The following is a 25,124-nucleotide window of genomic DNA, read 5'->3' on the forward strand; positions in this document are numbered from 1 at the left end:
GGAGGCCACGATGTCGCTCGGAAAGGCCGTCAAGCACGCTCCAAACGCATGCTCTAGAACGATCAACGATCACGGTTTCAGTCGCATGACCGATATGTCTGTGCTTGCTTTATAGATGCCTTGATAAATGCAACCTCTCCGTGCCACACTCGTGCTTGTGATTCAGACTATTTGCTCAGATTGTTCAGACGTCGGCCTCGTGGACTTAGTTTTTTAAGTAGAGCTCTAGAGTTTTAGATACCCCGCTTGCTCCCGCGCACATTCGAGATCGCACTGAGACGATATCTCGACCTTTTACATGGCTCTCGATTCCCTTTGCATGGACCCATCAGCAACTCCGCGACGTTATCTTCGTAGGGAATGGAAACGAAATAAGCCCGTGAGTTGCATTCATATATCGATGAGGATCATGATCACTCATCGCGGATATGTGCTCATCAGCACTTGCATGCATCCGATTCGCTACCTTCGCTGCACCTCTGCCCGAACCGGCCTCTCTTTGTCTGTGCACGATGTGGCTTTTCCAATACGCTCATTCCTATGTGTCTCTGGTGTGCATGGAGTTCCGCGGTGGCAAAGAAAGAGTTCGAGGAGAGGTTGCCGAGACCGCGAAGAATAACTGCACCATCTAAGACTACTTCTCAGTTGAGAGGCACGAGCGAGCGAACGAGAGTCAAGTGCATGCCAAAGAGGGTCTCGGCTGATTCCACAATTTCAAGCGCTGGGCCTGTGACTCCTCAAGGTGACCTCATGTTCTGTATAGAAAGCCTTCAGGTACCCGGAATTACGGCAGTATTGGACTCGTGTGACAGCGAGCTCGCATGTTCACGCAAGCCTGACAATGTCGTGCGGATAGGCGTGGATGATATTCACAACGATGAAGTCGATTCCCAAGGAGATGGCGGCGGCGTGCTTCACGACGTCACCACAGCAACACCGATTTTGGTAAATATTGCATGCCGTTTGATACCTCCGTAGAACCAGGGTTGTATTGCTGACCCTTTTTGTTTTATTCTTCCTACGCAGCCATTGTGCCGTTCGACGGCTCCCGCCAGCGTGAAGCAGAAGCTTCTGGGTGGACTATACAAACACGAAACCGTGAAGAAACAGTCGATACGGCATCGTCGAAAACTACCTGCTCTTTTTCTTGCAACGTCATCATCTGCGCATGCGCGCAGCACTCTTCACGACAAATCACTCATGATACAAGGAACGACTTCACACTCGAATAGTAGTTCCGTTTTGATCGATGCAGCTCACGCCGCTGGCGGCGATGTATACCCCGATGGTGTCTCTCACGCTCGCGCTCTTTCCTCCGCCGTATCATTGTCAGAATCTTCCCCGAAGCTACGGAGGAAGAAAGGCGTGCCATCACTCAAACGCATGTCCTCACTCTCATGTCGGTCAAGATCACAGCAGTCTTCCCCCGCATTTGATGATCGTGCTGAATCACACGCGTCACATACAATGCATGTAGCACCAGCACCCTCTCCTGCGCCTTCGACTGCTATGAGTGCGGAAATTCCCGTCCGAATCGGCCATCCTAGTCGGCCATATTATACTGTCATTCGGAAAAACATGTCTCGACCTGGTACTCCTGGGCTTCCTAGCTCCCTCCCTCGCACGCCCTCTCCCATTCCATCTGATTACGATTATCCACCACGCGGCACGAGATCTCTTGACTGTGGGGAGCGTGTACCAGTGCAGTTCGGCCGAGATTCACGGCCTATGTCGATGATTCTCCCTGGACAATCGATACCTGTGAACGTGTACTCTGGGTTCTCATTAAGCGGCGAAACGGAGATGCGGATGAACTTAGCGAGGTGGCGAAAGGAAGATGGACCTGATGAGCCAGGGGACTACCTATTCAAGGAGACAGGTCACCGCGGAAAAGGGATAAAGGGTAGAGTGAGGAAGCTCGGGAAGGGCTTGCGAGATCTAGTGCTCGGCAGATCATGATGTATGTACGAACAGCTGTAAGAACAGATCATGTCACGATATATGTACCCATCCTGCACACCACAGCGGCACGTGGTTGTTTTTTTTATTCATGTGATCTGGAGTGACACCACGTCACGAATATAATTGAAACCATCCGATCGCGGCGATCATCATAATGAAGACCATTGTTCCTGTTATCCGTAAGAGCTGCTCATAAGTACGAGAGTGTGCTTCCAAGGTGTTTTTCACTGGCTTTCCGTAAAGCTTCCAAGTCCGTCAGACTCCGTCTTGGTACGCATCATTGATCCAAGTGCTAGCAATTCCAATGCACACGGTTGTGTCACGGCGACTTGCACAGCCTCAGGGCCGTCAATTCTCATATAGTACTTGCCCTCAGTCAACTTCATTTCCTTTACTTTTTGTGCAATCACCATAGCCTACGACTTCCCAGCATCCGAGTCAGCCTATTACGATTCATATCTACATCATGATTGAAGTAAAGATCTTTGATCAGAATGACAAACACCTTCATGCATTGGAGCCGTCCAAGACCCATCTTTTACATCTACCCGCGCTGCGAATCGACACTGATACCATAACGGACACGAAACATGTTTTGCGTGTAGGTAACGATCAACTAAACGAAAACTTTTTGATTCACTTCACTTTCACTCCCAGCAGCGTACCAACACCGCAGTTGCACCAAAGGTCGCCATTTCTCCAGATATATCAGCTAACGTATACAAGTACGTGTTTTTCACGTTGCGCACAAACCGCATCTGAACAATACATTACTGCAACGCTTAGCACACCTAATTCTAGCCGCGCATGCGGAAGGCCCGGACCCACTATGAAGCCTAGCCGCTCCAACAGGGCTACTTCTATCTGTGGATCCCCTACAGACTCTTTACGTCGCCAACGGCGTTACTCTACAGCGGAACAGGCCTTGGAGCATGCACTCAAGAGTTGCACAAGAGAACGGTCGCCTCGAGAACTTCAGATTCTTGCTTTGGAAAAGGCGACTGCTGCGCTGAGTACACGTGCGAATGAATCCAGGGACCGTGCTGCCAAGTTAAGGGTGTGTCTCGCGGATAGAGAGGTCGATCCTAAGAGCTACGTTGCCTTGCAATTAGATCGTTGGATGGAAGAACGACGGCAGTTTGAAGCAGACCGTGGGGTTAGCCAATTGAGTCAGCATTTGGCTTCGCTCAAGTTGAAAAGGGGTGTGCCGGAGCAAGGAAGGTTTGACGAGAATCTTCCAGTTACACCCCTCGACAACGAGGCAAGGCGCCGGGCTAATCTCGTTAGATTTTTTGAACGATCACCCACGAGGACATCATTACACATCCACCATAAGTGCAGGCCTCTTTTCGTCGACTGCACCTTCTCACGCCGGATAACCATGAGCGACATTTCACCCCTTCGACTCCGTCCGTCGACCAGCGTTACTCGGAGGTTCACAACACTGAATTCCCGTCCAAAATCGATTGGTGGTGAGCCATGTGTTCCTCCTATGCGCTCCAGCAAACCACGAGTCGCAAGCGGGCCATCTAGACCCTCCTCACTAGTTAAAAATATGGGTCTTTCTAATGCGGAAAGAAATTCATCCTTGTCGCAATCGTCGACCCCTTCATCTCGCTTGCTGCCATTTAATGAATTCACTGATGACGTGATGACTTCCACACGGCCATCGACTCCCCCATTATCCATTGCATCGACGTCTTCAAATGGGGCATCACATGCATCACGTGTGCCATCGGAGGCGCCACCACAAGCGCCTTCGGGGGGCGTGGCGACTATTTACGCAAGTTCCTCGCCACGCTCACATACGGAGATCCTTGCGGAACTAGACACGGACTCGGTCTGCGTGCCTGAGTACGCTGTGAACCTATTAGAGGGGTTCGATCTCATTCACCACGATATTACTCTTCCAGAGAGAAGTCTCTCCTTAAAGCCGAGGGAGGAGGAACCCGCAACAGGAGTACCCCGTCCATCGGAAGAATCGGACACAGGGCCTTATACCTCATTCGCTTTCCCTCCGTTCCAACCGGATCCACTGTGGTCCCACACATCACTCAATGCGCCTTCTACACCCCGGTCGCACGTGCCAACGCTGCACCCTCTTTCTTCTGGATCATCAACGCCTTCAGGCTTGAGCACGCCGACGGCTACGCGCCCCCCTGCGCTGCCCTCACGGCCACATTCGCTCCTGTTTCTTATGCGGAAGCGCAAGGACCTGCAGAGCAGCCCTGCATCATCAATGGTAAAGCTAGACGGGGACAGTGCGCGGGGGTCGAAGCGGCGATTTTCGTTGTTCACAAGGAAGTAGTCAGACATGATTCGCTTTTGGACTTGACTTGTATATATTTACGAATCGCAGTAATATTCAAGTGAATAACTTTTGGTGCCCGTGAAGCAGGGCGGCTACGGATGGACCCGTGGCACAGTGGTAGCGCGTGAGATTCCAGAGCTTTGGCTTGTATCCTCAAGGTCATCCGTTCAATCCGGGTCGGGTTCACATTTTTTTTGCGTCAGGACGATCGGTTTTTTTTTCCATTGTCACATCTAATACCACATACATAGATGAATGCCCTGCATCATAGAAGGGCTTACATATGATGGGAAGGCGCTATGTTACAAAGCCTGGTGTCATAACCGAGGTTCAGCTGTGTTCATGAGGCCTCGCAGGTTGATGGTGACCCGCTTGACTGTACATATCGTCACCCAGCACCAGAGTTATGCATTAATCATCGTGATCCTTGCCATTTCCCTAATATCTCCTTCAAGTTTGCTTTATTCGACCCAAACAACCCCCGGGCCCCCCAGTGGTGCTGAGTGAGCGGTCAAAAAATATTCTCGTGAATGAAATGTAATAATGTTCTGCCGCCTGGTTAAGGGGTGCATTATCAGCCACGTAGATGCATCCCCAAGGATGCATGCGCAGAATGCCTCTATATACGCAAAATAGAAGCGGTTGCACGCATACTACTCCAAAGCCTGCTGCCATGGCCAAGGTTAGGTTGGCTGTGTTTTGCTTCGACGGCTCATCGCCGCCAACGTTGTGTGACGGTCGATTGTCGTTCCCAAACACGCTGCTTGTATCCCTTTGTCGCGGTCGTCGTTCATACTTCGATATCTCCTGCTCGTTTCTTCGACTCATCGAAACCCTGGTACTGCTGTGAAAATAATTAATGGCTGAAGAATATCGGAAGAAATCTAGCAAACTAAATCGAGTGTACCCGCCTGCCATGGTTTGCTCCATCAAAACATCCCCTAAATGTGTTTCATAAACTTTGATTAACCGTTATCGTCTGCAGGAACCTGCGACAGAAGTTTCCTTTGGCACATTCTTGTTCGAAACGCCGTTCGCCTAATTATATGTTGCTATCTCGTTGCGAACCGTGAAGGGTTCGTTGTATCTTCTGGCAGTAAATTGACCCACGAGGTTGCTTATCGCCGATGTCTGAGATAGAACGGACGGGTACCTAAGTATGATATTCAACTCACTTGCAGCTCGCCGGAAATTGTCCTACCAGTTCACACCTGTGACCGATCTGCAGGTTCTCGCGTTTTTCGGTCCCCTTTTGACGCTGTTGAATGGATTGGGCATCGGATTTTAGATAGAGCGGCAGCTCCGGTGCTCACCTTGAGCACACGTTTGTTTCGTTGGTCATTTGGTTGAGATGAGATCCGCGCTTTAGGGCGCATCTTATATTGATGTGCCTGGTTTGCGAACAATCAACGTACACTGCCAAGTCTCCATGATATTCCATCATGCCGTTACTACCACAAATGAGACGTAGGTATTGGTTATTCCCAAAGCTGACGTGTGCAATTAAAGAGCACTTAAAAGGGGCAGCTTGATTTAGCTGTGATCTCATATGGTGTACCTTGAATATTCATTACTCGAGGCAGCGTTGCAGAGGACTCAAAGAGAACTCACCTGAAAAGGGGACTGTCATCGCCCATATCCTCGAATTCATATCCTCTATCTTCGCTAATGTTTTCCGCCAGGCACTGCGCTTCTTTCTTTTTGTTCAACCGATTATAGTCCCACATAGCAAAGAGACTCATTATGATCCTGTCACAAATTCATGTTATCATGCTACAGTTCCGGTTCGGAAGACTGATGGGACATACGCAAGAGAAAGGAATCCCATGATCGTGCCGTGCCCGATGTGGAAGCGTGGCGGATCAATGTAAATGAAGGAGGAGCAAATACTGAGACTAGTATGAGCGGATAGACGTCGCATATTTAGGATAACGTGACGTACCCTCCGAGATTACCAAGACCAATGACCATTGCTAGTGCAACTCCACGTTTTAAATCGCCTCCTGCACTAGAGCCTGCCCAAGCCAGAGCAATCGCGACGGTTGGATAAACCCCAGCAGCAGCCAGACAAGCTCCCACGTACGAGGGGCCCGCTCGTACGCTGCAATATAGCAAGATGTATCCCACAAGAGAAACAAGCGCGCCACCAATGATGTACGGACCACGAAGTCTGTGCTTGTCAGAATAGATGCCAACTATGATTGTTCCGATACAACCAGCAGCAAATGGCGGGACTGAGAGTAGCTGGGCATTCGCAGCAGAGTAGCCAAGCTCGTTGATGATGGTTGGCGAGAATAGGGCAATGGCATAACCAGGGACGAGCAACCTGATGATCAACTCAGATGAAGCACGCGAGATGACAGGAGACTGAGTACCCTAAATAAATGAGAATTTGGACGTAGGTCTTGTAATCTTTTATGGCTTGCCAGATGAATTGAGTGTCGAAGCGAGAGGAAAGATGATTAGAATCCTGCTTCAGCACATCTATGATGTATGATCTCTCTGATTCGGTCAAAAATTTGGCCGTTTCAGGATACTGAGTGGTCTAAATCAGCATGGGAAAGGCTCAGGATAATCGCGAACTCACATCATGCATGTAGGAAAAAGAGAGAATTGCGACGAGGACAGTGGCTGGTTGAAGTCTAACATGAGCATTGGGAACACCTCAGATCTGGCACGACTGACCAATGCCTTCCAAGCAGAACTAGCATAAAACATAATTTAGTAAAGTCTCGGTTCTAAAACACGCAGACATACAATCCATTGCCAACCATGCAATCCTCCGACTCTGATAGGCGCATCAGTGACGGCCGACAAGGTAAGCAACTTGCTTACCCTTCCATCCGCTCTATACCATACCTGTATTCATGGAACATGAGGGTCAATGTCAAGACGATGGGAAAATAAAGTGACTTACGCAAGGAGCCCACCGAAGGCGCCTACAATGGAACAGAAGTTTAAAACGAAAATAGATTTCAACACATATCAAAATATTGCATACCTGCGAGTGATGCTGAGGAGAAGAATATGGCAATGCGTTTGGACCGTTCAGAACGCGGATACCAAAGGCAGATGTAGTAATTTACTCCAGGAACTAATCCTGCTTCGGTGAAACCGAGGAACGTTCGAGCTCTGGCATCAGGTTGTTATGGTGTCTGCCTCCACTATGCAAATATACCCCACGTACACAACGAGAGATTGATATGATCTGACAAGACACATAAGGGTCATTACAATACCCCACACGACCATGATAGACGGTACTGGATCGATATCAGCTGGGGAGAAAACACAAGGCAGGGGCAAACGTACTCCAGCGCGATGGCCTGAATAGCTTGAGTGCTATGTTCCTACACAGACACTGAGTACAGAATCGCTGCTCTTAATGTTGTACATACGAAGGGACCTCGGCAAAGCTGTACGGGATCTAGAGTAACTCAGTATTTGATGGAACGTGCGTGATACAAGACGCACAAAAAAGACGGCTGCAGCAATGTTATACCTGAAGCCTGTCAACTTCAGGTCTGTGGCCATGCCGGCGACCTTCGCATTTCCTGGTAATAGTCTCAGCTGATGATCAATAGGAAGTATGCGGTAGATAACTTGCCAACATTGGCCCGGTCTCTGAAGGCAGCAATTAATGTGTAGCAACATCAGATAGTACAACTTAAAGCACACTCACAAGAACGAGAGAAGGTAAAATATAGTTACGAGAGGTAATAGATGCCAATCAATTTTGCGCAGAATGCGCGCTCGGTCTCTCGGGCTCAGGCTCGGGCTCAGATTCAAGACAATCTGCTTTTCGGAATTGGACTCGATGCTATCGTTGTGCAAGGAACCCATGGTGTCCTAGGTGATAGTATGGTTGAATCCGGAAGAGACTGATTGGATGAGTGCGTTACGATCGTCCAAAGACAGAGAGTATGATAATGATATCAGAAATGTCCTGAGCGGTAGTTGGCGCCGACGGTGTGGAGACAGGTCAGGCCTGCGAGTAACCAACCTTTGAACCAATACCCCAGGCGCGTAGGATAAATTTATATGGATGAGACCGATCAGATGCGGTGATACGTGGTAGTACTAGTATGGCACAGCACCTCTACTTTTGTTAGGGCTTAGCCCACGAGCGTCTCTGGAAGTACATTTCAAAAGGGAATCTGGAACGTTGTGGAACGCTCTAACTGAATGAGGCCTAGTTTTGAATTTTTTGATTGATGTGACGTTAGCCTATTGAACCTCAGTGGACACCTGAGGTAACGGGCGTACTTTTATGACATCGTTAACGTGGCCAGGTTAAGATCATCATTCCTTGTGTTTCATGACTGAGTTTCCGATACATGATGGTCTCGACGTATGTACATGGCTATTAATATTTATTTGTTTGTCCTTTCTTACTGTCAACTTTTTTACAAACACGCCACTTCACCTATATTCGTTTTAATGAGGATCACATTACAAACATTTGAGCGAGATAAAGTTGTCCTCCATGACAGAGTCACATGGTCCTTGACCTGCTGTCTTCCTTCCTTTACCTCCAGAATTACCTGTGCGTTTGTCAGTCGACACGTAACTCGATGGTTACTATGATTCCACTGAACCCCGAGATGTCAGCTTCCTGGAATCCCGGTAGTCCATCAAGTCACCAATCTATTATCGATATCCGTTACGTCATTTGCGTTCGCGCGATGTACGCTGGCCTCCGAACAAGGCGTTGTGTGTTGCATGAACTGCAGGATGTCCTCGAAAGAACAAAAAGGTTGTGGCTCCCCCACGGCATATCCACGATCAGGTTGTACGTTTTGCAGAACCGACCTGTCGCGGCGATCAATGATAGTCAACAACCAGGATGACAGCCTGGGTCCCGGTCTTGGCCAAAGTTGAGAAAAAGTCACACTATTTGCATCGGTGGCAGTAATGATTCGTGTCATGCCACGTGCAGGGGTCCTCCAGGGGGAGCGCGAGTTTGACCATTGCAAGCAGAACACTTAAGATTCATGGAAGCAGATATCAAAAGAAGATAAGCGGCTTTGTACGTAGTCGGTAGGTGCCATCGCGGAATCAACCGAAAACTATATCACGTTTTAAGGTTAAGGTTGTAGTGCGACAAAGACCTCCGAATTGGATTCATACGGCTCTCGAAGTGAACGTTAACCTCCGACCTTCCAATTGCTCAGTGAGCACATTTGTCGTGGACACCATGGTTATGGGGGTACAAACCTGTTTTCGTCCAGTGTAGTCGATCTCGGCCCGTCGCTCAAGATGCTCAAGATCAAATATCTGCTGCTTCCAGATAACCGTACGCGACATATACGCCAAAGGCCCAACCCATGCATCATTCACTCTTTGCCTCCGATGTCGAAAGCACTCGGAGCCCCTTCCCTTCCGAGTCATTACTGTGAGGTTGTCTTCTCGTAATCCTGCTCACATGACCACACAAACTAGTCTGAGCACATGTTTTATCGCCATCGCCTCTAGTTGAGATCATTCACCTGCAGAAGGCTTCGGACCCAGACACCACAATGATCACCTTGCTTATCAAGGCAATGTTATTTCGTCGGAATGACGGTTAAACTGGGATGATTGGATGCATGGTCACTGGAGACAAAATGGTGCACAGATAGCTCTATGGACAAGGTTGCCATTAGTATTCCCACTGATTAATCGAAGCAACTGTCGTAACCTAGCTGCTGGCGCGCAATAGATCCAGTTTGACACGAACAAATGATTGAATCCCTAGTGAAGCTTGGAGACACATTGTAAGACCCCTCGGTTTCAAAGGCTAGAATCAACTACATACATATATAACTCATGTAACCGTTGGAATGGTGGCACTCAGACCAAGCAGATGGGACAAAGCTGATTGAATGGGCAAAGACTAGCTACTGACAGGCACTAGGTATATGTACCTAGGTGCCTCGAGGCCCTGACAAGACCTTGGTACCTCTGAAATTTGCCCCTAGATGTCAAACCCCCAACACATACACCGTGACCAATTCATACGATGGTGAGATGAGCATCCGGTGCTGGAGCTGTGCTCACGAAGTATTTTCGTATCCTATGCCACCAGGTGCTCTCCAGAAAAGAAACACAATAACCGCTAGCATCGCGCACGAAGCACCCGAGTAGTGTAAGCGCTTGACTGGCATTGTATCAGGCAATACTACGGCGTGCTCAATACAACTTCGAGGAGTCCTTCAGCAGCAGTACTATCAATCCGTTTATTCTAGGTGTCTGCATATTAACTCCACCTCACCTATTGCCTTCGAATCAATGGGCCTGTTTTGCAAATAATCAACTGACATTGGCAAATATCTATAATATTGCATCATGCCAGTAGAATCACAGATGCGGACATAGCAATAAAAATGACAGCTTAAATTAGCGGTATGTCTCATATGGTGTATCTTGCACATCCATCAGTCAAAGTAGCATCGCGAATGAGTTATGGAACTCACCTGAAAAGCGGACTGGCATCACCCATATCCTCGAATTCATATCCTCTATCATCGCTAATGTTTTCCGCCAGACACTGCGCTTCTTTCTTTTTGTTCAGCCGATTATAGTTCCACATAGCAAAGAGACTCATAATGATTCTGTTACAAATCCATGTTATCATGTTGCAGTTCCAGTTCGGAAGATTAACGAGACATACGAAAGAGAAAGAAATCCCATGACGGTACCATGCCCAGTGTGGAAACGTGGCGGATCAATATAAATGAAAGACGAGCAAATACTGATATTAGCATGAGCGGATGGTCATCGCGTATTTAGGATAACATAACGTACCCTCCGAGATTACCGAGACCAATCATTGCTAGTGCAACTCCACGTTTTAAGTGACCTCCTGCATTAGAGCCTGTCCAAGCCATAATAATCGGGATGGTTGGATAATATCCCGTAGCGGTTAGACAAGCTCCCAGATATGAGGGGCCCGCTCGTACACTGCAATATAGCAAGATGTATCCCACAAGAGAAACAAGAGCGCCGCCAATAATGTACGGGCCACGAATATTGTGCTTGTCAGAATAGATACCAACCATGATTGTTGCAATACAGCCAGCAACAAATGGCGGGACGGAGAGTAGCTGGGCATTCGCAGCAGAGTAACCAAGCTCGTTGATGATGGTTGGCGTAAAGAGGGAAATGGCAAAACCAGGGACGAGTAATCTGATCATCAGCTCAGATAAAGTACGCGAGATGACAGGAGGACTGAGTACCCTATATGAACGAGACTGAGAACGTAAGTCTTGTAATCTTTCATGGCTTGCCATACGAATTGAGCGTCGAAGCGAGAGGAAAGATGATCCGAATCTTGTTTGAGCACATCTATGATGTATGATCTCTCTGGCTCGGTCAAAAATTTGGCCGTTTCAGGATACTAAGTAGTCTAAATCAGCATGCGAAACACCTAGCATAATCGCGAACTCACATCATGCATGAAGAAAAAAGAGGGAATTGCGACGAGAACAGTGGCTGGTTGAAGTCTAAAATGAGCATCCAAAATATATCAGATCTGGCAAGACTGACCAGTGCCTTCCAAGCAGAACTAACAGAGAATACAATTAATATAGACTCGGTTTTAAAACACGCAAACATACAATCTATTGCCAACCATGCAATCCTCCGACTCTGATAGGCGCATCAGTGACGGCCGACAAGGTAAGCAACTTGCTTACCCTTCCATCCGCTCTATACCATACCTGTATTCATGGAACATGAGGGTCAATGTCAAGACGATGGGAAAACAAAGCGACATACGCAAGGAGCCCACTGAAGGCGCCTACAATGGAACAGAAGTTTAAACAAAGATAGACTCCGAGCCATATCAAAATATTGCATACCTGCGACTGATGCTGAGGAGAAGAATATGGCAATGCGTTTGGACCGTTCAGAACGCGGATACCAAAGACAGATGTAGTAATTCACTCCAGGAAATAGTCCAGCTTGGGCCAAACCGAGGAACACTCGAGCTCTGTCGTTGAGATGTTATGGTGTCTATCTCCACTATGCAAATACACTCCACGTACACAACGAGAGATCGGTATGATCTGACGAGACACATAAGGGTCGATACAATACCCCACGCAACCATGATAAACGGTACTGGATCAATATTAGGTGGCGAGAAAAAAAACAAAGCAGAGGTAAACGTACTCCAGCGCGATGGCCTTAATAACTTGAGTGCGATGTTCCTACAGATACTGAGTACAGACTTGCTACTCTTGTTGTTGTACATACGAGGGGACCTCAGCCAAGCTGAGCGGGATCTAGAATAACTCAGCATTTAATGGAACATGCGTGATACAAGACGCACAAAAAAGACGGCTGCAGCAATGTTGTACCTGAGACCGGTCAAGTGAAGGTTTGTGGCCATGCCACCAACCTTCGCATATCCTGATGATGATCTTAGCCGGTGATCAACAGGAAGTATAAGGTAGATAACTTACCAATATTGGCCCGGTCTCTGAAGGTAGCGTGTGATGTGGGGTGACATCAGACAGTACAAGCATACTCACAAGTACGAGAAGAGGTAAAATACCGTCAGGAAAGGCAATAGGTGCCAATCGATTTTGCGCAGAATGCGCGCTCGTTCTCTCGGGCTCGGATTCAGGACAATCTGCTTTTCAGAATTGGACTCGATGCTGTCGTTGCGCAACGAGCTCATGGTGTCCTAGGTGATGGTGTGGTTTGAAAGGGGAGACTGCCATATGATCGTCCAGAGACAGCGAGTATTTAAGTTAGTGCCGACAGTGTGAAGGCAGGTCAGACCCGCCAGTCACCAACCCTTGAACTTAAACTGATACCCTGCATATGATAATTCATGTGGATGAGGCCGATCGAGTGCGGTGATACAAGGTAGTAGTATAGCACTGCATACCTGCTTTTGTTCGAGGCACAGAGCGCCCCCCAACATCTCTGAAAGTGCATTTGAAAGGGAATCTAGAGCGCTGTGGAACACTCTAACCTAGTGAGGAATAGAGTTGAATCTTTTGATTGGTGTGTTCCTGGACCCTAGGGTATGTAATTAAAGAGATAAGATACGTGGTGAAGGACTCACACACAGAACAACATGTCCAAACGACGCACGCGACGCGTCACGCAGGCCAATCACGTGAAATACTAAGTGCCTTCGCAATCGCACTTACATAAGCACCACCCACGGACGACAGAAACTTCCGCCACCGACTTTGCCCGTGGCCCGTGGTTATTATCTGGAGAAGCTGTCCAGATTTCATGGCACAAGTAGCAAAGGTATGAGCACTGAGACTGCCGTCTCTCATTTCTGGCGTAACCTGACAGTAACTGTGCCTGAGCTGTGGACGTTTCGTCTGTCCTCTCCCACCTGATATCCATGTTGTGGATGATGAAAGAAGCAGACGTTCAAATTGATGGCGCAGGTTTTCTATCGTCCACACCACTGGCGCATACCAGTCCTACCTCCTTCCAAACCTCCGCAATTCTGGGCTACTTCGATTGCTCGAGCAGTTCTCAACAAACGAACATCGTGGTTATGGAGGTACATACCTATTTTCGTACGCCGCAGTCGAGCCATCGCTCAAGATACCCGACATTGAATATCTCCTGCTTCCATAAACCTCCGATTCGGGCCTGAAATATACACAAACATCGAATTTAACCTCAGGGGTGTCTGCATCTTTACGCACGTTGTTGGTGTCAGCGCCAAACTTTTCCTGCTCTCTACACGGCGATCCAGTCAGAGAGGAACCCGAAGGGTTGATCCCTCGTCAGGATACTCCAAACCCTGATACTTTCATCTTCCAGCCCGGGTCATGCATTGTCCACTTCTTGCTTCCGATATTAAAAGTGCGTGGAGCCTCTACCCTCCGTCACTATGATTATGAGCTTGTCTTCTCGCAATCCTGCCAATTGTATGGTCTGGCAGTGGACAAAAGAGAAACTAATCGATTCACCAAAACTTCCTTTCGTTGAGAATACTCGCCTGCAAAATGTTTCGGACCCAGACACTATCACCTTGTATTTACAGATGCTTTGGGCGTGACGCTCGGCAGCAACCGCGGTATTCCCTTGCATTCTAGGGAGTGTCTGTTGGTGCCATAGAAATATTTTGTGGGCGCAGCTCCAGCACCTAACTAGTACTTAACGCTCATCTCACCACCATGACCGTCTGCCGGTGAATCGGTTACAGACCTCAGTCGGAGCCAGAGCATGAAAGAATAATTCACACTACAACGATTAATTACCTCTACTTTCCCCAATGATTATTCGTTGACATGAACCAAGACCTATATATGTGATCACAACCCAGTCTGAAACTGAGGATAATCATATCAGTTGGCAGTTGTTTGTGTCTATGATGAACCGTAGAACGTTCGCAGACAGCTCACAGGCAACACAGTTGTGATATGCTTTCGCCGCAGTCGTGGCATGGAGCTATCTATAGAGCATTTTGTGCAAGCAGATCCGACCAAGTACTACAGTTGTAGTGTTAGCGCTCGAGCCTCGACCGTGCCGTATCAGGCAAATTTATTGTGTTCGATGCGGTTCCGAACCTATTGTCAATCCACCACCGTTTCTTCTAGACGTCTGTTCCCTGCATAAAAAACACCTACCAAGTGGGTTTCTGGCAAGTCACTTTCAAACTGGATCGTTCACATTCACAACTGCCATGACACAGCGCACTCCGGATCATGGTGCTTCAAGTTAGTGCTGCTCGAATGAGCAACACTGGTGGTCTCTCCCATAAGATGCCAGTGGTGCCTGAAGAATTGCTTTCAACCCTTCGACAAGAAGTTTTTGCGTTACAAAATAGAAGGAAGGAGTTGTTAGCCCGCCTTGAAGAAACGAACACATCACTCGTCGAAGTTCAAACACTCTTGACAAGGAAAACATCACAAGCACATACAGTCCAAAATCTTCTTGCGCCAGTATCTCGCCTCCCAGACGAGGTCCTGTTGGCCATATTCGAAGAAGCAGTACGAAGTCAAGAGCAAGGACAAGTCACACGGACAGAGATAGCCATATCGTATACTTCGCATCACTGGAGACAGGTCACGGTTAATGCCCCTCGGCTGTGGAACAGCCTCTGTATCAGAGCAGAGGTCCCTATCGCCATGTTACAGATATACCTTTCTCGCTCTGCGAACATTCCTCTTACCATTGAATTCCGTGAACGCGAAACTGCATGGCCCGGTGCAGATAAACGCAGCATGGCACATCTTGGTTCTGCTCTTGACGCTATATGGCCTTCGGTCCCTCGTTGGCGGCGTATCGTCGTCCTGCACAGATCTTACCCGTACTTTACACATGTCTTTCGGGAACTTCGAAAAGTGGCTCCTTTGAAGATGCTTCAGAGCATCTCTATGAAGTCACCGGGTGTATGCGGACCATGTCCATTGTTGCTTGGCGACTCGGCTCCAGCCCTGGAATCACTTGAAGTGGAAGACATGCCCCTTCCACCCCCAGTCACGCAGACTTTTGACGCTGCCCGCTACAGCGTTGCAGGACTGACCACGTTGCGATTGCGCGTGCGTGGGATGAGAGCTGGAAGTTCTCATGCAGCAACCGACCCCTCTGCATTTAGAGCATTGATCAATTCAGCTCCGATGTTAAGCGCCCTCGAAATCTATGGACAACCTATAAACTTTGGCCAGGAGAGAGCCAATGAAGAAGACGTTCTTTCCCTGGAGATTCCTCGTCTCCGCACCCTGGTTCTTCATCCGGGCACGCAGCATCCTCGCGATTTGCGCCACTTTATCTCGGTGATCAAAGCACCAACTCTTCGTCACTTTGAGCTAGTCTATCCTGACAACACTCCACCTGGACAAGATGTATCCGATCTTCTATTTGACCCTTTCCCTTTAGCCAGATTTCCTTCTGTGGAAACTGTGCGTCTTCATAATGCGGTTCACGCAGACACTGTTGCGGCATCTATGAATGCGTTTCCGGTCGCGGCTCGCATTAAACTGGGTAATACGGATGCTAGCTACCTTTTCGAAAACCCGACTTTCAGTAGCACGTGCAGCCCGTGGACCCCCTCACATATCCAGCACCTCACTGTCATTTCTCCACTTCACAACACATTGCTACAGATGTACGAGTGGCTTCTCAGTGCGGCTAGCCAGGGTCATCGATTGCCAATAATCACACTGGAAGGGCCCATCCGTGCTATCGACTGCCCTGCATTTCTTACACAATCGGTGAAACTTGCGAGCTGCACGGAAGTACGGCTGTGCGGCATTGACCTCTCCATGTCGGATAGATCGCTTGTTGCACGCGTCTAATATTTAGTTGAAGGTATGTATGTGTCTTGGTCCTTGCAGTGATACTAATCATGTACACAGATTTGCAGGCTGTTCCACAGGTCGTAACCTTACGTTGTGGATATAATAATGTACGAGCAGCTTGATATTTAAATGATGTAACTCCGTTCCAGGCCCGAGTGTGCAAGATTTGAGCATTGAATGTGTTTACCGCTCATCCTTCCCATGTTTAGTTATTGGTTTTCGTTTCCTGGACCACTTTACATGCCAGTCTTGACACCCTAGGCAATCATGTTCATCGTGAGATTCCGCAATACTTGGACAGGCTGAAAACTCATGTTTTTCATAGAAAGTGTCTGCCAACTAGCTGCCGAGGGACTGCGGATGAGAGTCTAGTCAAGGTGATCGTGTCATTTTTTCAACCAGACAGACCCAGCATGTCAACACGAGCTCCGCCGCAAGAATAAGAATGAAAACCACGAGTTAGGCTTGTTCGTGTAGAATTTCAGTGACACGCAAAGACACGCTCGCGTAATTTCTATTTTGCCGAGCAGGCTGGGATAAAAGGTCCAAATGATGGCAAGGAGGTGGACGATTCAGAAGAACAAGAGGTGAGCTCCTTCGATCGTACTTGCTGTGGTTGCTCTCGGTACTCACAGGGTGTTGATTTCATTCAGTGTGCTTGACAACGATCTGTCGCCGCCCTCTTTTACTATGTCAAGACCTTTGCGGAGAACCTATCAACCCGGTGTTGACAGAGAACTCTTTCAAGTGCTACAATCAGAGGCAGCGCACCTTGAAGGGAAGGAGATAGAACTTGTATCGCAAATCAAGGCACTCTCGGAAGCTTTGGTTTCCGTTCGTAGTACGCTGTCCACAATGCGCTTTCGAGCAAACGAATGCGCAAGACGCATTTCTCCAGTTGCTCGCCTGCCCGATGAAACGTTGCTTGCAATTTTCGAGGAAGCGGTTTCGGGCCAGGACGTATGCTCACGGACAAGAGTTGAAAGCGCGATAACGCGTGTGTCGCATCGCTGGCGAAGGATAGCTCTGCATACACCACGGCTGTGGACGCGTGTCTGTGTAACCCCTGACACAGACGAGCGTGACGTGCAGCTACATCTCTCGCGATCCGCTGATCTTCCTCTTGATGTGGAAGTCTGGGGATGGTGGGATTACCGAGATTCTTTCACCAGGCCTCATCACTTCGAACATACCCTAGCCATAGTCCTCCCGTCCGCGTCTCGCTGGCGCCGTATGAAAATTGGCGCCTCCTGTGACACCCTTCTCACAAGTCTTTCCTTCATTCTGCGTACCGTGGGACCTTTGGACGCACTTCAGCAAGTTACCTTCAAAGCCCAGCAGCCCGGGCAGATATGTCCCACGACTCTCCTCATGGGAAAATCAGCACCCAACCTCCGGTCCATTGATGTCGAAAACATCGTTCTTACAGCGCGCTCCCCTTGTTTACACAATCATGACTTCGACTGCTTCATTGGCGTGACCCATCTTATTCTTCGACTTCATGAAGGAGATGCAAGGGCTCTGAAAACGACAACGGAACTCCGAGGCTTTCATGCATTGCTTTTACGAATGCCCAATTTAGTTTCCCTTTCTCTCTACGGAGAACTTGTTTGTGTCAAATCAGCCACAAGCCTCGAGGACGAGGGCAACATCACGTTGCCTCGTTTACATACCTTGATTTTCCATCCTAATACTGTCCGGCCCCGCTACCTGCGGAATCTCATCGCGATGGTAATGGCACCAGAACTCCGGCACTTTGAGCTCGTCTACCCAGATAGCCTTACTCAAGGGCAGGACATCTCCGATCTACTTCTTCAAAAGGGATGTGAACAACCTACACCTAAATTCCCTCTGGTTGAACGTCTCGTGCTGAACAATGCCGCCAATATAACATCGGCTGCCACGTTCATCCGGGCCTTCCCAGCAGTAGATCAGCTGACCATTTCTGGCGCCGACGTCGGGATTTTCGATCTGCCAACTTGGGAAGAAGGAAGTTGGAGAACTATCACAAGACTGACATTACGGCCTTCCCAACCAGATCACCTGAGCATGGTGGTCGATTGGCTGAATGCCGTCACTAGTAACGGCGAACTCAAAGTGCCGTTGGTCCGGGGGCCAATAACCGACTGTCCCATTATGTTGCGCCTCTATGAGGAGCTCAAGCGATACACTCAAATCGAACTGTTCGGCGTGGACTTAAAATAGCTCTCTGAATAGCCGGAGGGGACAAGGATAAGGACATGCGTTATTTACAGATGATGTTCACGAATGCGTTCCTTTTGGGTACATAGTACATATGCGAACAAAGTGTCCTACTTTGTTATTTAATTTTGTGGATAGGAGAAGTATACGGCAACTCAAAGTAAACCTTGAAATCATGACATTGATATGAATGTGTCGTAAGATGGTGTCGTAAATCATGCCCTTTTTCCAGGACTTCCCGGAAGTTTGGTAGTAATTCTCAAAGCAAAGATACTCGCAGTGATGAGAACAGCATACACGGCGTAACCGCCCATGAGCTTGTGCTGGATAGTGTATGCAAACATGGATGTGGCCGTGGCGGGGGTAATGGCTCGAACGATGGATGCTGTCATTTGCGCAAGCCCATTGGTGGCCCCTAAAGACCGTTTATTTGGAGCTGCTGCGGTAATGAACATCAGTATACAACCTGAAAATTAAATTAGCTACGACAGAGGAAAGATCAGAAACCAGCGCACCAAACGACATATCCATGAAAACACCCAGTAGCAGCGAACACGTGAGTAAAAACCAAACAAGCCAGTTGATTCCATATTGGCGCGCAACGATGTTGGTGATCGGGAATAGGGCGATGATAGGAATAAAAGTTCCTGCGCAAAACTGGAAAACGGTCTTGGCACCGAATCTGTTTATCAATGGTGCGAAAGTTATCGTCTGCAAGACACCGTTTACAATGCCGAACATTCCCATCCATAGACCGATAGTGCTAGGATCAAATCCGAGGCCTCCCAGTTCGATTGGTGTGGAATAAAAGAGAGGCTGAAGTGCAAACATAGCCATTTCAAATGTGGCGATGCAGCCATAGTTAACGACAGGGATCAATACGGACGGTACGAAGAGCGACCGGATTGACACAGGTGAATCTCCGACGGCATTTTGGGGAACGTTGAGGGCCTCGCCATCGAGAGCAGACATGGATTTCTCTTGTGTCTGTTGTCTGGGCAGAGTCTGAAAAGCGCATCAGTCAAGATTTCGCCGGTGCACGGGTTCTCTGTACCTCTTTTAAGAAGAATAGAATCGTCAGGAAACATATAACCGAGAATGCTGCAGCAATGCCGCTAGGCAGGAAGTACGGGAACTGTGACCAGAATGCACCAGGGAATATATTAGGAAAATGCCGTTGAGGGTGTTCTAGAGCTCCGCCGATCATAGGACTTTTAAAAGGCATGTTACCCTCTATGCAGAATATAAGGAAAGGCACATACCCAATAGTAGCGCCGAATGAAAACGCAATAGGCATCAGGGCGAAACCCTGCGCCATGTTGGTGGAGTCAGTGAGTTCGCCCATCATGCTCTTCATGACTCCGATGTTACCATTCAAGGCACCAGTGATGCAACGACTATACTCATTTTCAGAAGGTAAAATTGATTGCAAAAGTTGTTTCTCACCTGACAATCAGCCCCGACAATGTCCTGGATAACCCAAAACAAATCATTGACAGAGAGAGTCCGAAGATTCCTAATAAGAGAACAGGTTTACGTCCAACACGGTCCGAAGTACGGCTCCATTGCAAGATGGTCAGTGCCTGAGTGGCAAAAAAAATAGACTCCTATCATGGATTTGATAAAGGTGTAACGAGATGGGCCAGGCGCAACTTACGATCAGCCCCGCATAATACCCTTTATGATGAAAAAAGCGCATCAATACTTTTTACGTGCGTCAAATAGTTGTGACCCACCAACTTTCCGCTCATCGCCGCCAGTGATGTCCAACTCACTGACAAGCTGTATACAATGTTGAGAAGTGTGGTTTTGACGTGTAAAAAGACACTAACTTGATTGATGTAGGGATATATAGATTGAGAGGCAATTGGCTCGACCAGCAGTGCCAGCAACAAAATTGCAATCTGAAGCTTTGGCAAAGGGGTGACCTTTTTCTGGCCTTGGTGTCCATCGAGAAGAGCGGTACGCTCATTGACAGCGGTGTCAGAATCTGAAGGTGCTGCAGAAGAAGACATCCTCGCCGAGTGCCACAAGCAAGGTTAGAAAAACTTGGCTGACGACCCCACTTATATACACGCCGGTTACTCGGGCGGCCAAAAGGTGTATGAAGAAGTCAACCTGTCTATGCGCTGGGAGATCTGCATAATAAGAAGGCGTTCCCAACTTCCCATTCACAAACTTGCCCGTGGAGTGGATCCGAAACAAAAAATTTAAAACTCCATCGCGCACAAGTTTAGTCGAGCAATTTACATTCAAGGATGTCAACGTTACATCATAAGCTTAAACAACCCCTGTCACCATGGATCTGAATCGAACCTGTAATAACTAGATTTTAGATTACATATTAAAACAAGCGGTAGCAGCATAAACACAAGTCAGAAAAAAAGTGTATAATCAAGGCCGCAGCTAAGCAACAGCTTCTAGTTGATAATTGTAATGTTTCTCATCCGCATACTCCTATTGAGAAATAGAAGAAAGGATGGGAGCTCACGTCGGTGGTCCGAACATCGGCTAAAGAAAAAAAACATGTAATCAGTGTTTAGTCCACACAGTATCAATGATAAGAATATCAGGAGGGGGTGCCCGAAAGAATTGAGCTGTGGCGGGCCCTTTCGGCAGTGATAATACGAAGACCGTCGTGATAATACATCATATGTAGAGTAATGGTTATCAGATAGGGCTCACCATCATTGATATCGCGAAGCACGGAGTCAGAACGTGTGAACGGCTAGACCGTCATCATTAACCCTGAAACAAATTCGCGTCAGATGAGATCATTAAAAGGCGAGATGCGAGACTCAGAACGTAAAAAAACAGCCAGGAGTTTACATCAATAACCCAGTAGGGTATCAGGCGGTAATTCCTTTTTGACATCCTTGAATGTGATATAAACAGTGGTGCTTACCTCACAATCGAATCCGGCTTGATGGAGATACGACGTGGTCCTAGAGAGAGAAATGGTCAGATGGGCTTCAAAGAAATAACACAGAAGAGTAATGTATCAGTGGATTGACAGAAGATTGAAAGCATTGAGCCTATATGAAGGCACTCAGATACTCTAGTTTGAATGAAAATGTTTCATCGTACAAAGACAAGCCAGCGCGCAGCACAATAGACCCGCAACTCACCTAGCGTCCCGGTTCGGAGCAAATACCTTGATGGGGCTTCATTACCACGATAAGAAGGTCCTGCAGAATAATTGAGTAATAGGTACATATGAAGTGCAGCTGATGATGGTCAGGGTAACTATGACAAGAAGGACACATAGTGTCATGGGACACTCGCCAAGGAGTAGATGAATATCATCGCGAAAGGAGGGTGTTTAAACATAACAAATGATTACTAACCTGGGCATCAGACTAGCCATATCCCGCAATAACTCTACACCGCAAGCAGGTTCAAAGTTGGAGTTCGAGGTTGACGGAAGTGAAAGAATCGTGAGGCTTCCGAATTTTCAACTGATTGGTTTAGGGCAGGCTAATACGTATTTTAAATTCACACGGGGTAGCGCAACTTTCGTCCAGGTCACCAGCCGAAGCTCTGAGGCGGGACGTTGTCGAAGTCATCTTGATCATAAGTATGTATTATATATGGATTGCTCGAGCTCGATATTTTGTGAGCAACTTGCACAACTCTAATCAAACTTTTATTATCACCTTGGGGCCCCATGTAGATCTGTAGATAGTATGTACAGTAGATATCTTTGGTGGGTAGCCAACCACTCAACTACATAGTAGGATATTCTTGGTACAGCCTCAATTTACAACCATTCATGTCTTGCGTGCGATCTGGGGTAATCTGTCTGAATCCAGGACGACCGGGCCGCCATGGCAAAGCGTAGATGACTTGCCAAACATCATGTGGACGTAAACGAAGGGTCGGGTCGGTAGGCTTCAACCCATCAGGAATGTATAACGGCGACCGAAGCAAGCGCCCATGTAATTATTTGAAGTCTCACCTTCCCTGATCATTTGATCAGCTGTAGTCGCTTCCATGGAGATAAGGTTTACTCGTAAGATTCGGGCATAGAAGAGTCGCACTTCTGATCGGTACTCCATGCGAAGCTAGCAATGATACCCAGTGAAAACCGGACAGTGCGGGAGCGTGTGAGAGCGTGCGAGAACGTTACACAAAGTGCCAGATCATGTAGATCTGGTTGATAGCAAATGATGAGTATTTTCTTGTGAGCGCAGCGCATGCAAACGCATGAACTTTGCACAAACTTTGCGTGAATTCTGCTTTCCTCGCACTTATTTTGCATCTGCATGAGTTCCGCAATGTTTGCATTTGCTATCTGCTGCTTGTATATGCATGCCACTGCAACATGTAAAGCTTTTCAAATCTAAAGTCCGTCTTCATGATGTCATCAACACCTCTCTTGTTCCCTTACCGTCATGTTTCCCCGTACAACCGTTAACGTTAATACCGCAGGCAGCTAGTAATCCACTCGAGCCCTGGTCCTAAAACTCAAGTTTCCTCAATAGCAGCACCCTGACTCGGAGCGTTTGCCTTAGTAAGTTCTGTCAACAATATTCAAGCCAATATATCATTGAATACTATAGGACTGGGTGCATATATGCGCAATTGCTGCTATCTTTCTAGTACTCCTACGGGTCAGGCAACAATACAGGTGAGTTATTGACGTCATCCTTTTGGTACTTGATACTGCCATTGATATATGCTCTTTCAGACCTCTTTGCGATCTTCTATTCTCCAGGCGAAGGTCCAGTGCTGTTGACGTACTCCACAGAGGCATTCCCTCTCTGTATCCGTGATATCAGCATGTCCTTTGCTACTGCGACCACTTGGTTCTGGAACTTCATTCTGTCAATCACTTGGCCTTCGCTCGTCTTGGCCTTCAAACAACAAGGTGCCTTCGGCTGGTACGCAGCATGGTGCTGTATTCTCTGGGTGCTCATCTTGTTATTCGTGCGCGAGACGAAAGGCAAGACCCTGGAGGAGCTCGACCAAGTTTTCGCTGTCCAATCGTATTTGTATTTCGTACTATTAATAGTAATGATAGCAACTTGAAGCAATATGATATGAACCGTTCTCGCATGATATAAACCGCTCGTAAGGAATGCAAGGGAGTGCCACATCGTGTAGAAACAACTTGAACGACTCTCGCACGACGACGCACGATATGGACTCCTTCTGCATCGTGTATTCGTCCGGATTTCTTGTCGAGATCGTGCAAGGGCGGTTTCAGCTGGCGGTGCACGATGTGGCACGCTCTTGCACGTTCCCGCACTGACCGGTTTTCACTGGGAATGATATCCCCACCAAATGGCGGAAATACACAGATGATCTCGCGGCCCGTATAGAGGGGGTCACACAACCTGCTCCGATACGTCATATCGTGTTGCTCCGTGTTTGGTTGCGTTCAAGTTCCAGAACATGGTCTGCTGTGGACTGAATCGACCATGAAACACGGAGCCGGTTAAGCCATATCAAAAATTACCTCACCTAGATTGATCTAGACTCCTGTTTGATGTACGCCACGAATTTGCATGATCTGCGACAAAGCCACACTTCACAACAATGACGGTTGTCGTCTTGATTCAACCATGTCTTTACATGATGCTTAGCACGGTGCAACGGTGACACGATGGCCTTTCTCCAGAATCCGTATTGCTTGACCGATCTCAGCAAACCAACTGAATCCCTTTTCATAGCCGCCAAAGCCCCGAACAAACGGATATTTCAGCCGATGTACAGGCGAAATGTATGGCAATGATTGTACATGTAGGTGCAGGTGGTGTATTGAGTTGAACGGTGGTATATGGAAACCCATCCTTTAAACGATGATGAGTCACGATTAGTGTAATCCAAGAGGTGCCGATGATTAACTCACTTCCGCTTTGAAACTGGTACGTTGTACGTATCAAGAATGGAATGTCCTATTTCCTCCATTCTCCTGACTGGAATCCAGATAAGATATTCAGTCGATGCAGCAGGGACAGAAATACTTACGCATATTCACATCCTTCTGAGAAAGTTTCTTGATACTGTCTGATTGTGACTGATAAGCCAGTGAAGCGGACAACTTCGTAAAGCTCACCGATGTGGGTTTTGGGGATGAGTTGAATGTGGTCTTGTGCCGATGGACGAATGTCCCGAAAGGCAACGAATACTTCATCCTGGGTGCGCGGGTCAAAACTAGGCTTAGTACCGGTAGTATCCCAATAACATATAGATACGCACCTCCCACACAATGTCAAAGTCACTGCGGTTTGTGGAATAAGCCCTACAGAATATACATGACTGAGAGTTGCCCAACTGGTAATGAGGAGGTTGTGGTTTTCCAACAATCCAATGAAATAGTTTTTGAAACATAGTATAATCGACTTTAAATTGTCCAGGTTGTTGTCTATTTTTAGAAG

At 47.7% G+C, this 25,124-nt stretch overlaps 10 protein-coding genes and 1 non-coding gene across 11 annotated transcripts; 7 read left to right on the plus strand and 4 right to left on the minus strand.

Moving 5' to 3' along the window:
* The first annotated feature begins 207 nt into the window (after positions 1-207).
* HD556DRAFT_186711 (uncharacterized protein) lies at positions 208-1,089 on the plus strand. Its single transcript, XM_041309834.1, has 2 exons — positions 208-379; positions 442-1,089. The coding sequence occupies exons 1-2, from the start codon at positions 299-301 to the stop codon at positions 976-978; spliced, it is 618 nt and encodes a 205-aa protein (XP_041163172.1). The 5' UTR covers positions 208-298; the 3' UTR covers positions 979-1,089.
* Positions 1,090-1,200: 111 nt separating this feature from the next.
* Positions 1,201-1,959, plus strand: HD556DRAFT_1232491 (uncharacterized protein; the record flags this gene model as incomplete). The annotated part of the gene is made up of 1 exon (XM_041297513.1): positions 1,201-1,959. One exon carries the CDS (start codon positions 1,201-1,203, stop codon positions 1,957-1,959), a length of 759 nt encoding a protein of 252 aa, XP_041163173.1.
* A 705-nt stretch (positions 1,960-2,664) lies between these two features.
* HD556DRAFT_1350849 (uncharacterized protein) lies at positions 2,665-4,316 on the plus strand. The gene has a single exon (XM_041302365.1). It carries the CDS (start codon positions 2,792-2,794, stop codon positions 4,268-4,270), a length of 1,479 nt encoding a protein of 492 aa, XP_041163174.1. The 5' UTR covers positions 2,665-2,791; the 3' UTR covers positions 4,271-4,316.
* A 57-nt stretch (positions 4,317-4,373) lies between these two features.
* Positions 4,374-4,459, plus strand: HD556DRAFT_t45. The gene has a single exon. It is a non-coding gene; the product is annotated as a tRNA-Trp (tRNA).
* Positions 4,460-5,880: 1,421 nt separating this feature from the next.
* On the minus strand, positions 5,881-7,807 carry HD556DRAFT_1440192 (MFS general substrate transporter; the record flags this gene model as incomplete). Its single annotated transcript, XM_041306078.1, has 14 exons — positions 5,881-6,022; positions 6,082-6,162; positions 6,216-6,599; positions 6,649-6,809; positions 6,861-6,904; positions 6,959-6,977; positions 7,031-7,061; positions 7,109-7,132; positions 7,191-7,212; positions 7,275-7,405; positions 7,461-7,536; positions 7,586-7,623; positions 7,672-7,700; positions 7,748-7,807. 14 exons carry the CDS (start codon positions 7,805-7,807, stop codon positions 5,881-5,883), a joined length of 1,242 nt encoding a protein of 413 aa, XP_041163175.1.
* A 2,857-nt stretch (positions 7,808-10,664) lies between these two features.
* On the minus strand, positions 10,665-13,187 carry HD556DRAFT_1440193 (major facilitator superfamily domain-containing protein; the record flags this gene model as incomplete). The annotated part of the gene is made up of 18 exons (XM_041306079.1): positions 10,665-10,677; positions 10,729-10,866; positions 10,926-11,006; positions 11,060-11,440; positions 11,491-11,651; positions 11,703-11,746; positions 11,801-11,806; positions 11,872-11,902; positions 11,950-11,962; positions 12,032-12,053; positions 12,115-12,245; positions 12,301-12,376; positions 12,428-12,465; positions 12,512-12,540; positions 12,588-12,667; positions 12,721-12,737; positions 12,790-12,944; positions 13,152-13,187. The coding sequence occupies 18 exons, from the start codon at positions 13,185-13,187 to the stop codon at positions 10,665-10,667; spliced, it is 1,452 nt and encodes a 483-aa protein (XP_041163176.1).
* A 1,422-nt stretch (positions 13,188-14,609) lies between these two features.
* HD556DRAFT_187343 (uncharacterized protein) lies at positions 14,610-16,811 on the plus strand. The gene is made up of 3 exons (XM_041309838.1): positions 14,610-14,879; positions 14,931-16,549; positions 16,597-16,811. The coding sequence occupies exon 2, from the start codon at positions 14,944-14,946 to the stop codon at positions 16,534-16,536; it is 1,593 nt and encodes a 530-aa protein (XP_041163177.1). The 5' UTR covers positions 14,610-14,879; positions 14,931-14,943; the 3' UTR covers positions 16,537-16,549; positions 16,597-16,811.
* A 53-nt stretch (positions 16,812-16,864) lies between these two features.
* HD556DRAFT_187351 (uncharacterized protein) lies at positions 16,865-18,773 on the plus strand. Its single transcript, XM_041309839.1, has 2 exons — positions 16,865-17,126; positions 17,193-18,773. The coding sequence occupies exons 1-2, from the start codon at positions 17,089-17,091 to the stop codon at positions 18,742-18,744; spliced, it is 1,590 nt and encodes a 529-aa protein (XP_041163178.1). The 5' UTR covers positions 16,865-17,088; the 3' UTR covers positions 18,745-18,773.
* Positions 18,774-18,850: 77 nt separating this feature from the next.
* On the minus strand, positions 18,851-20,954 carry HD556DRAFT_187101 (major facilitator superfamily domain-containing protein). The gene is made up of 8 exons (XM_041309837.1): positions 20,574-20,954; positions 20,478-20,523; positions 20,399-20,418; positions 20,188-20,348; positions 20,004-20,138; positions 19,796-19,952; positions 19,257-19,746; positions 18,851-19,207 (listed from the first exon to the last, which is right to left on the minus strand). The coding sequence occupies exons 1-8, from the start codon at positions 20,754-20,756 to the stop codon at positions 18,957-18,959; spliced, it is 1,443 nt and encodes a 480-aa protein (XP_041163179.1). The 5' UTR covers positions 20,757-20,954; the 3' UTR covers positions 18,851-18,956.
* Positions 20,955-23,433: 2,479 nt separating this feature from the next.
* On the plus strand, positions 23,434-23,772 carry HD556DRAFT_1232185 (general substrate transporter; the record flags this gene model as incomplete). Its single annotated transcript, XM_041297492.1, has 1 exon — positions 23,434-23,772. A coding segment is annotated over one exon (339 nt), but the record flags the coding sequence as incomplete, so codon positions are not given.
* A 466-nt stretch (positions 23,773-24,238) lies between these two features.
* HD556DRAFT_186872 (HIT-like protein) lies at positions 24,239-25,114 on the minus strand. Its single transcript, XM_041309836.1, has 5 exons — positions 24,946-25,114; positions 24,803-24,881; positions 24,715-24,753; positions 24,596-24,662; positions 24,239-24,536 (listed from the first exon to the last, which is right to left on the minus strand). Exons 1-5 carry the CDS (start codon positions 25,075-25,077, stop codon positions 24,326-24,328), a joined length of 528 nt encoding a protein of 175 aa, XP_041163181.1. The 5' UTR covers positions 25,078-25,114; the 3' UTR covers positions 24,239-24,325.
* Between the last annotated feature and the right edge of the window lie 10 nt (positions 25,115-25,124).

This window comes from Suillus plorans (assembly GCF_016647745.1).
Source record: "Suillus plorans strain S12 chromosome Unknown HD556scaffold_13, whole genome shotgun sequence".
NCBI lineage: Eukaryota > Fungi > Basidiomycota > Agaricomycetes > Boletales > Suillaceae > Suillus > Suillus plorans.

Bases quoted from the DNA above. Each gene is read 5' to 3' on its own strand.
- HD556DRAFT_186711 (XM_041309834.1), top strand. From the start codon at position 299: ATGGCTCTCGATTCCCTTTGCATGGACCCATCAGCAACTCCGCGACGT. The intron at 380-441 runs GTGAGTTGCATT...TGTGCTCATCAG, and splicing joins AATGGAAACGAAATAAGCCC to CACTTGCATGCATCCGATTC.
- HD556DRAFT_1350849 (XM_041302365.1), top strand. From the start codon at position 2,792: ATGAAGCCTAGCCGCTCCAACAGGGCTACTTCTATCTGTGGATCCCCT.
- HD556DRAFT_187343 (XM_041309838.1), top strand. From the start codon at position 14,944: ATGGTGCTTCAAGTTAGTGCTGCTCGAATGAGCAACACTGGTGGTCTC.
- HD556DRAFT_187351 (XM_041309839.1), top strand. From the start codon at position 17,089: ATGATGGCAAGGAGGTGGACGATTCAGAAGAACAAGAG. The intron at 17,127-17,192 runs GTGAGCTCCTTC...GATTTCATTCAG, and splicing joins ACGATTCAGAAGAACAAGAG to TGTGCTTGACAACGATCTGT.
- HD556DRAFT_187101 (XM_041309837.1), bottom strand. From the start codon at position 20,756: ATGTCTTCTTCTGCAGCACCTTCAGATTCTGACACCGCTGTCAATGAG. The intron at 20,139-20,187 runs GTGAGAAACAAC...AAATGAGTATAG, and splicing joins TTGTCGGGGCTGATTGTCAG to TCGTTGCATCACTGGTGCCT. The intron at 19,953-20,003 runs GTATGTGCCTTT...GCCTTTTAAAAG, and splicing joins TCATTCGGCGCTACTATTGG to TCCTATGATCGGCGGAGCTC.
- HD556DRAFT_186872 (XM_041309836.1), bottom strand. From the start codon at position 25,077: ATGTTTCAAAAACTATTTCATTGGATTGTTGGAAAACCACAACCTCCT. The intron at 24,754-24,802 runs GTGAGCTTTACG...AGTCACAATCAG, and splicing joins CATCCCCAAAACCCACATCG to ACAGTATCAAGAAACTTTCT. The intron at 24,663-24,714 runs GTAAGTATTTCT...TCTGGATTCCAG, and splicing joins TCAGAAGGATGTGAATATGC to TCAGGAGAATGGAGGAAATA.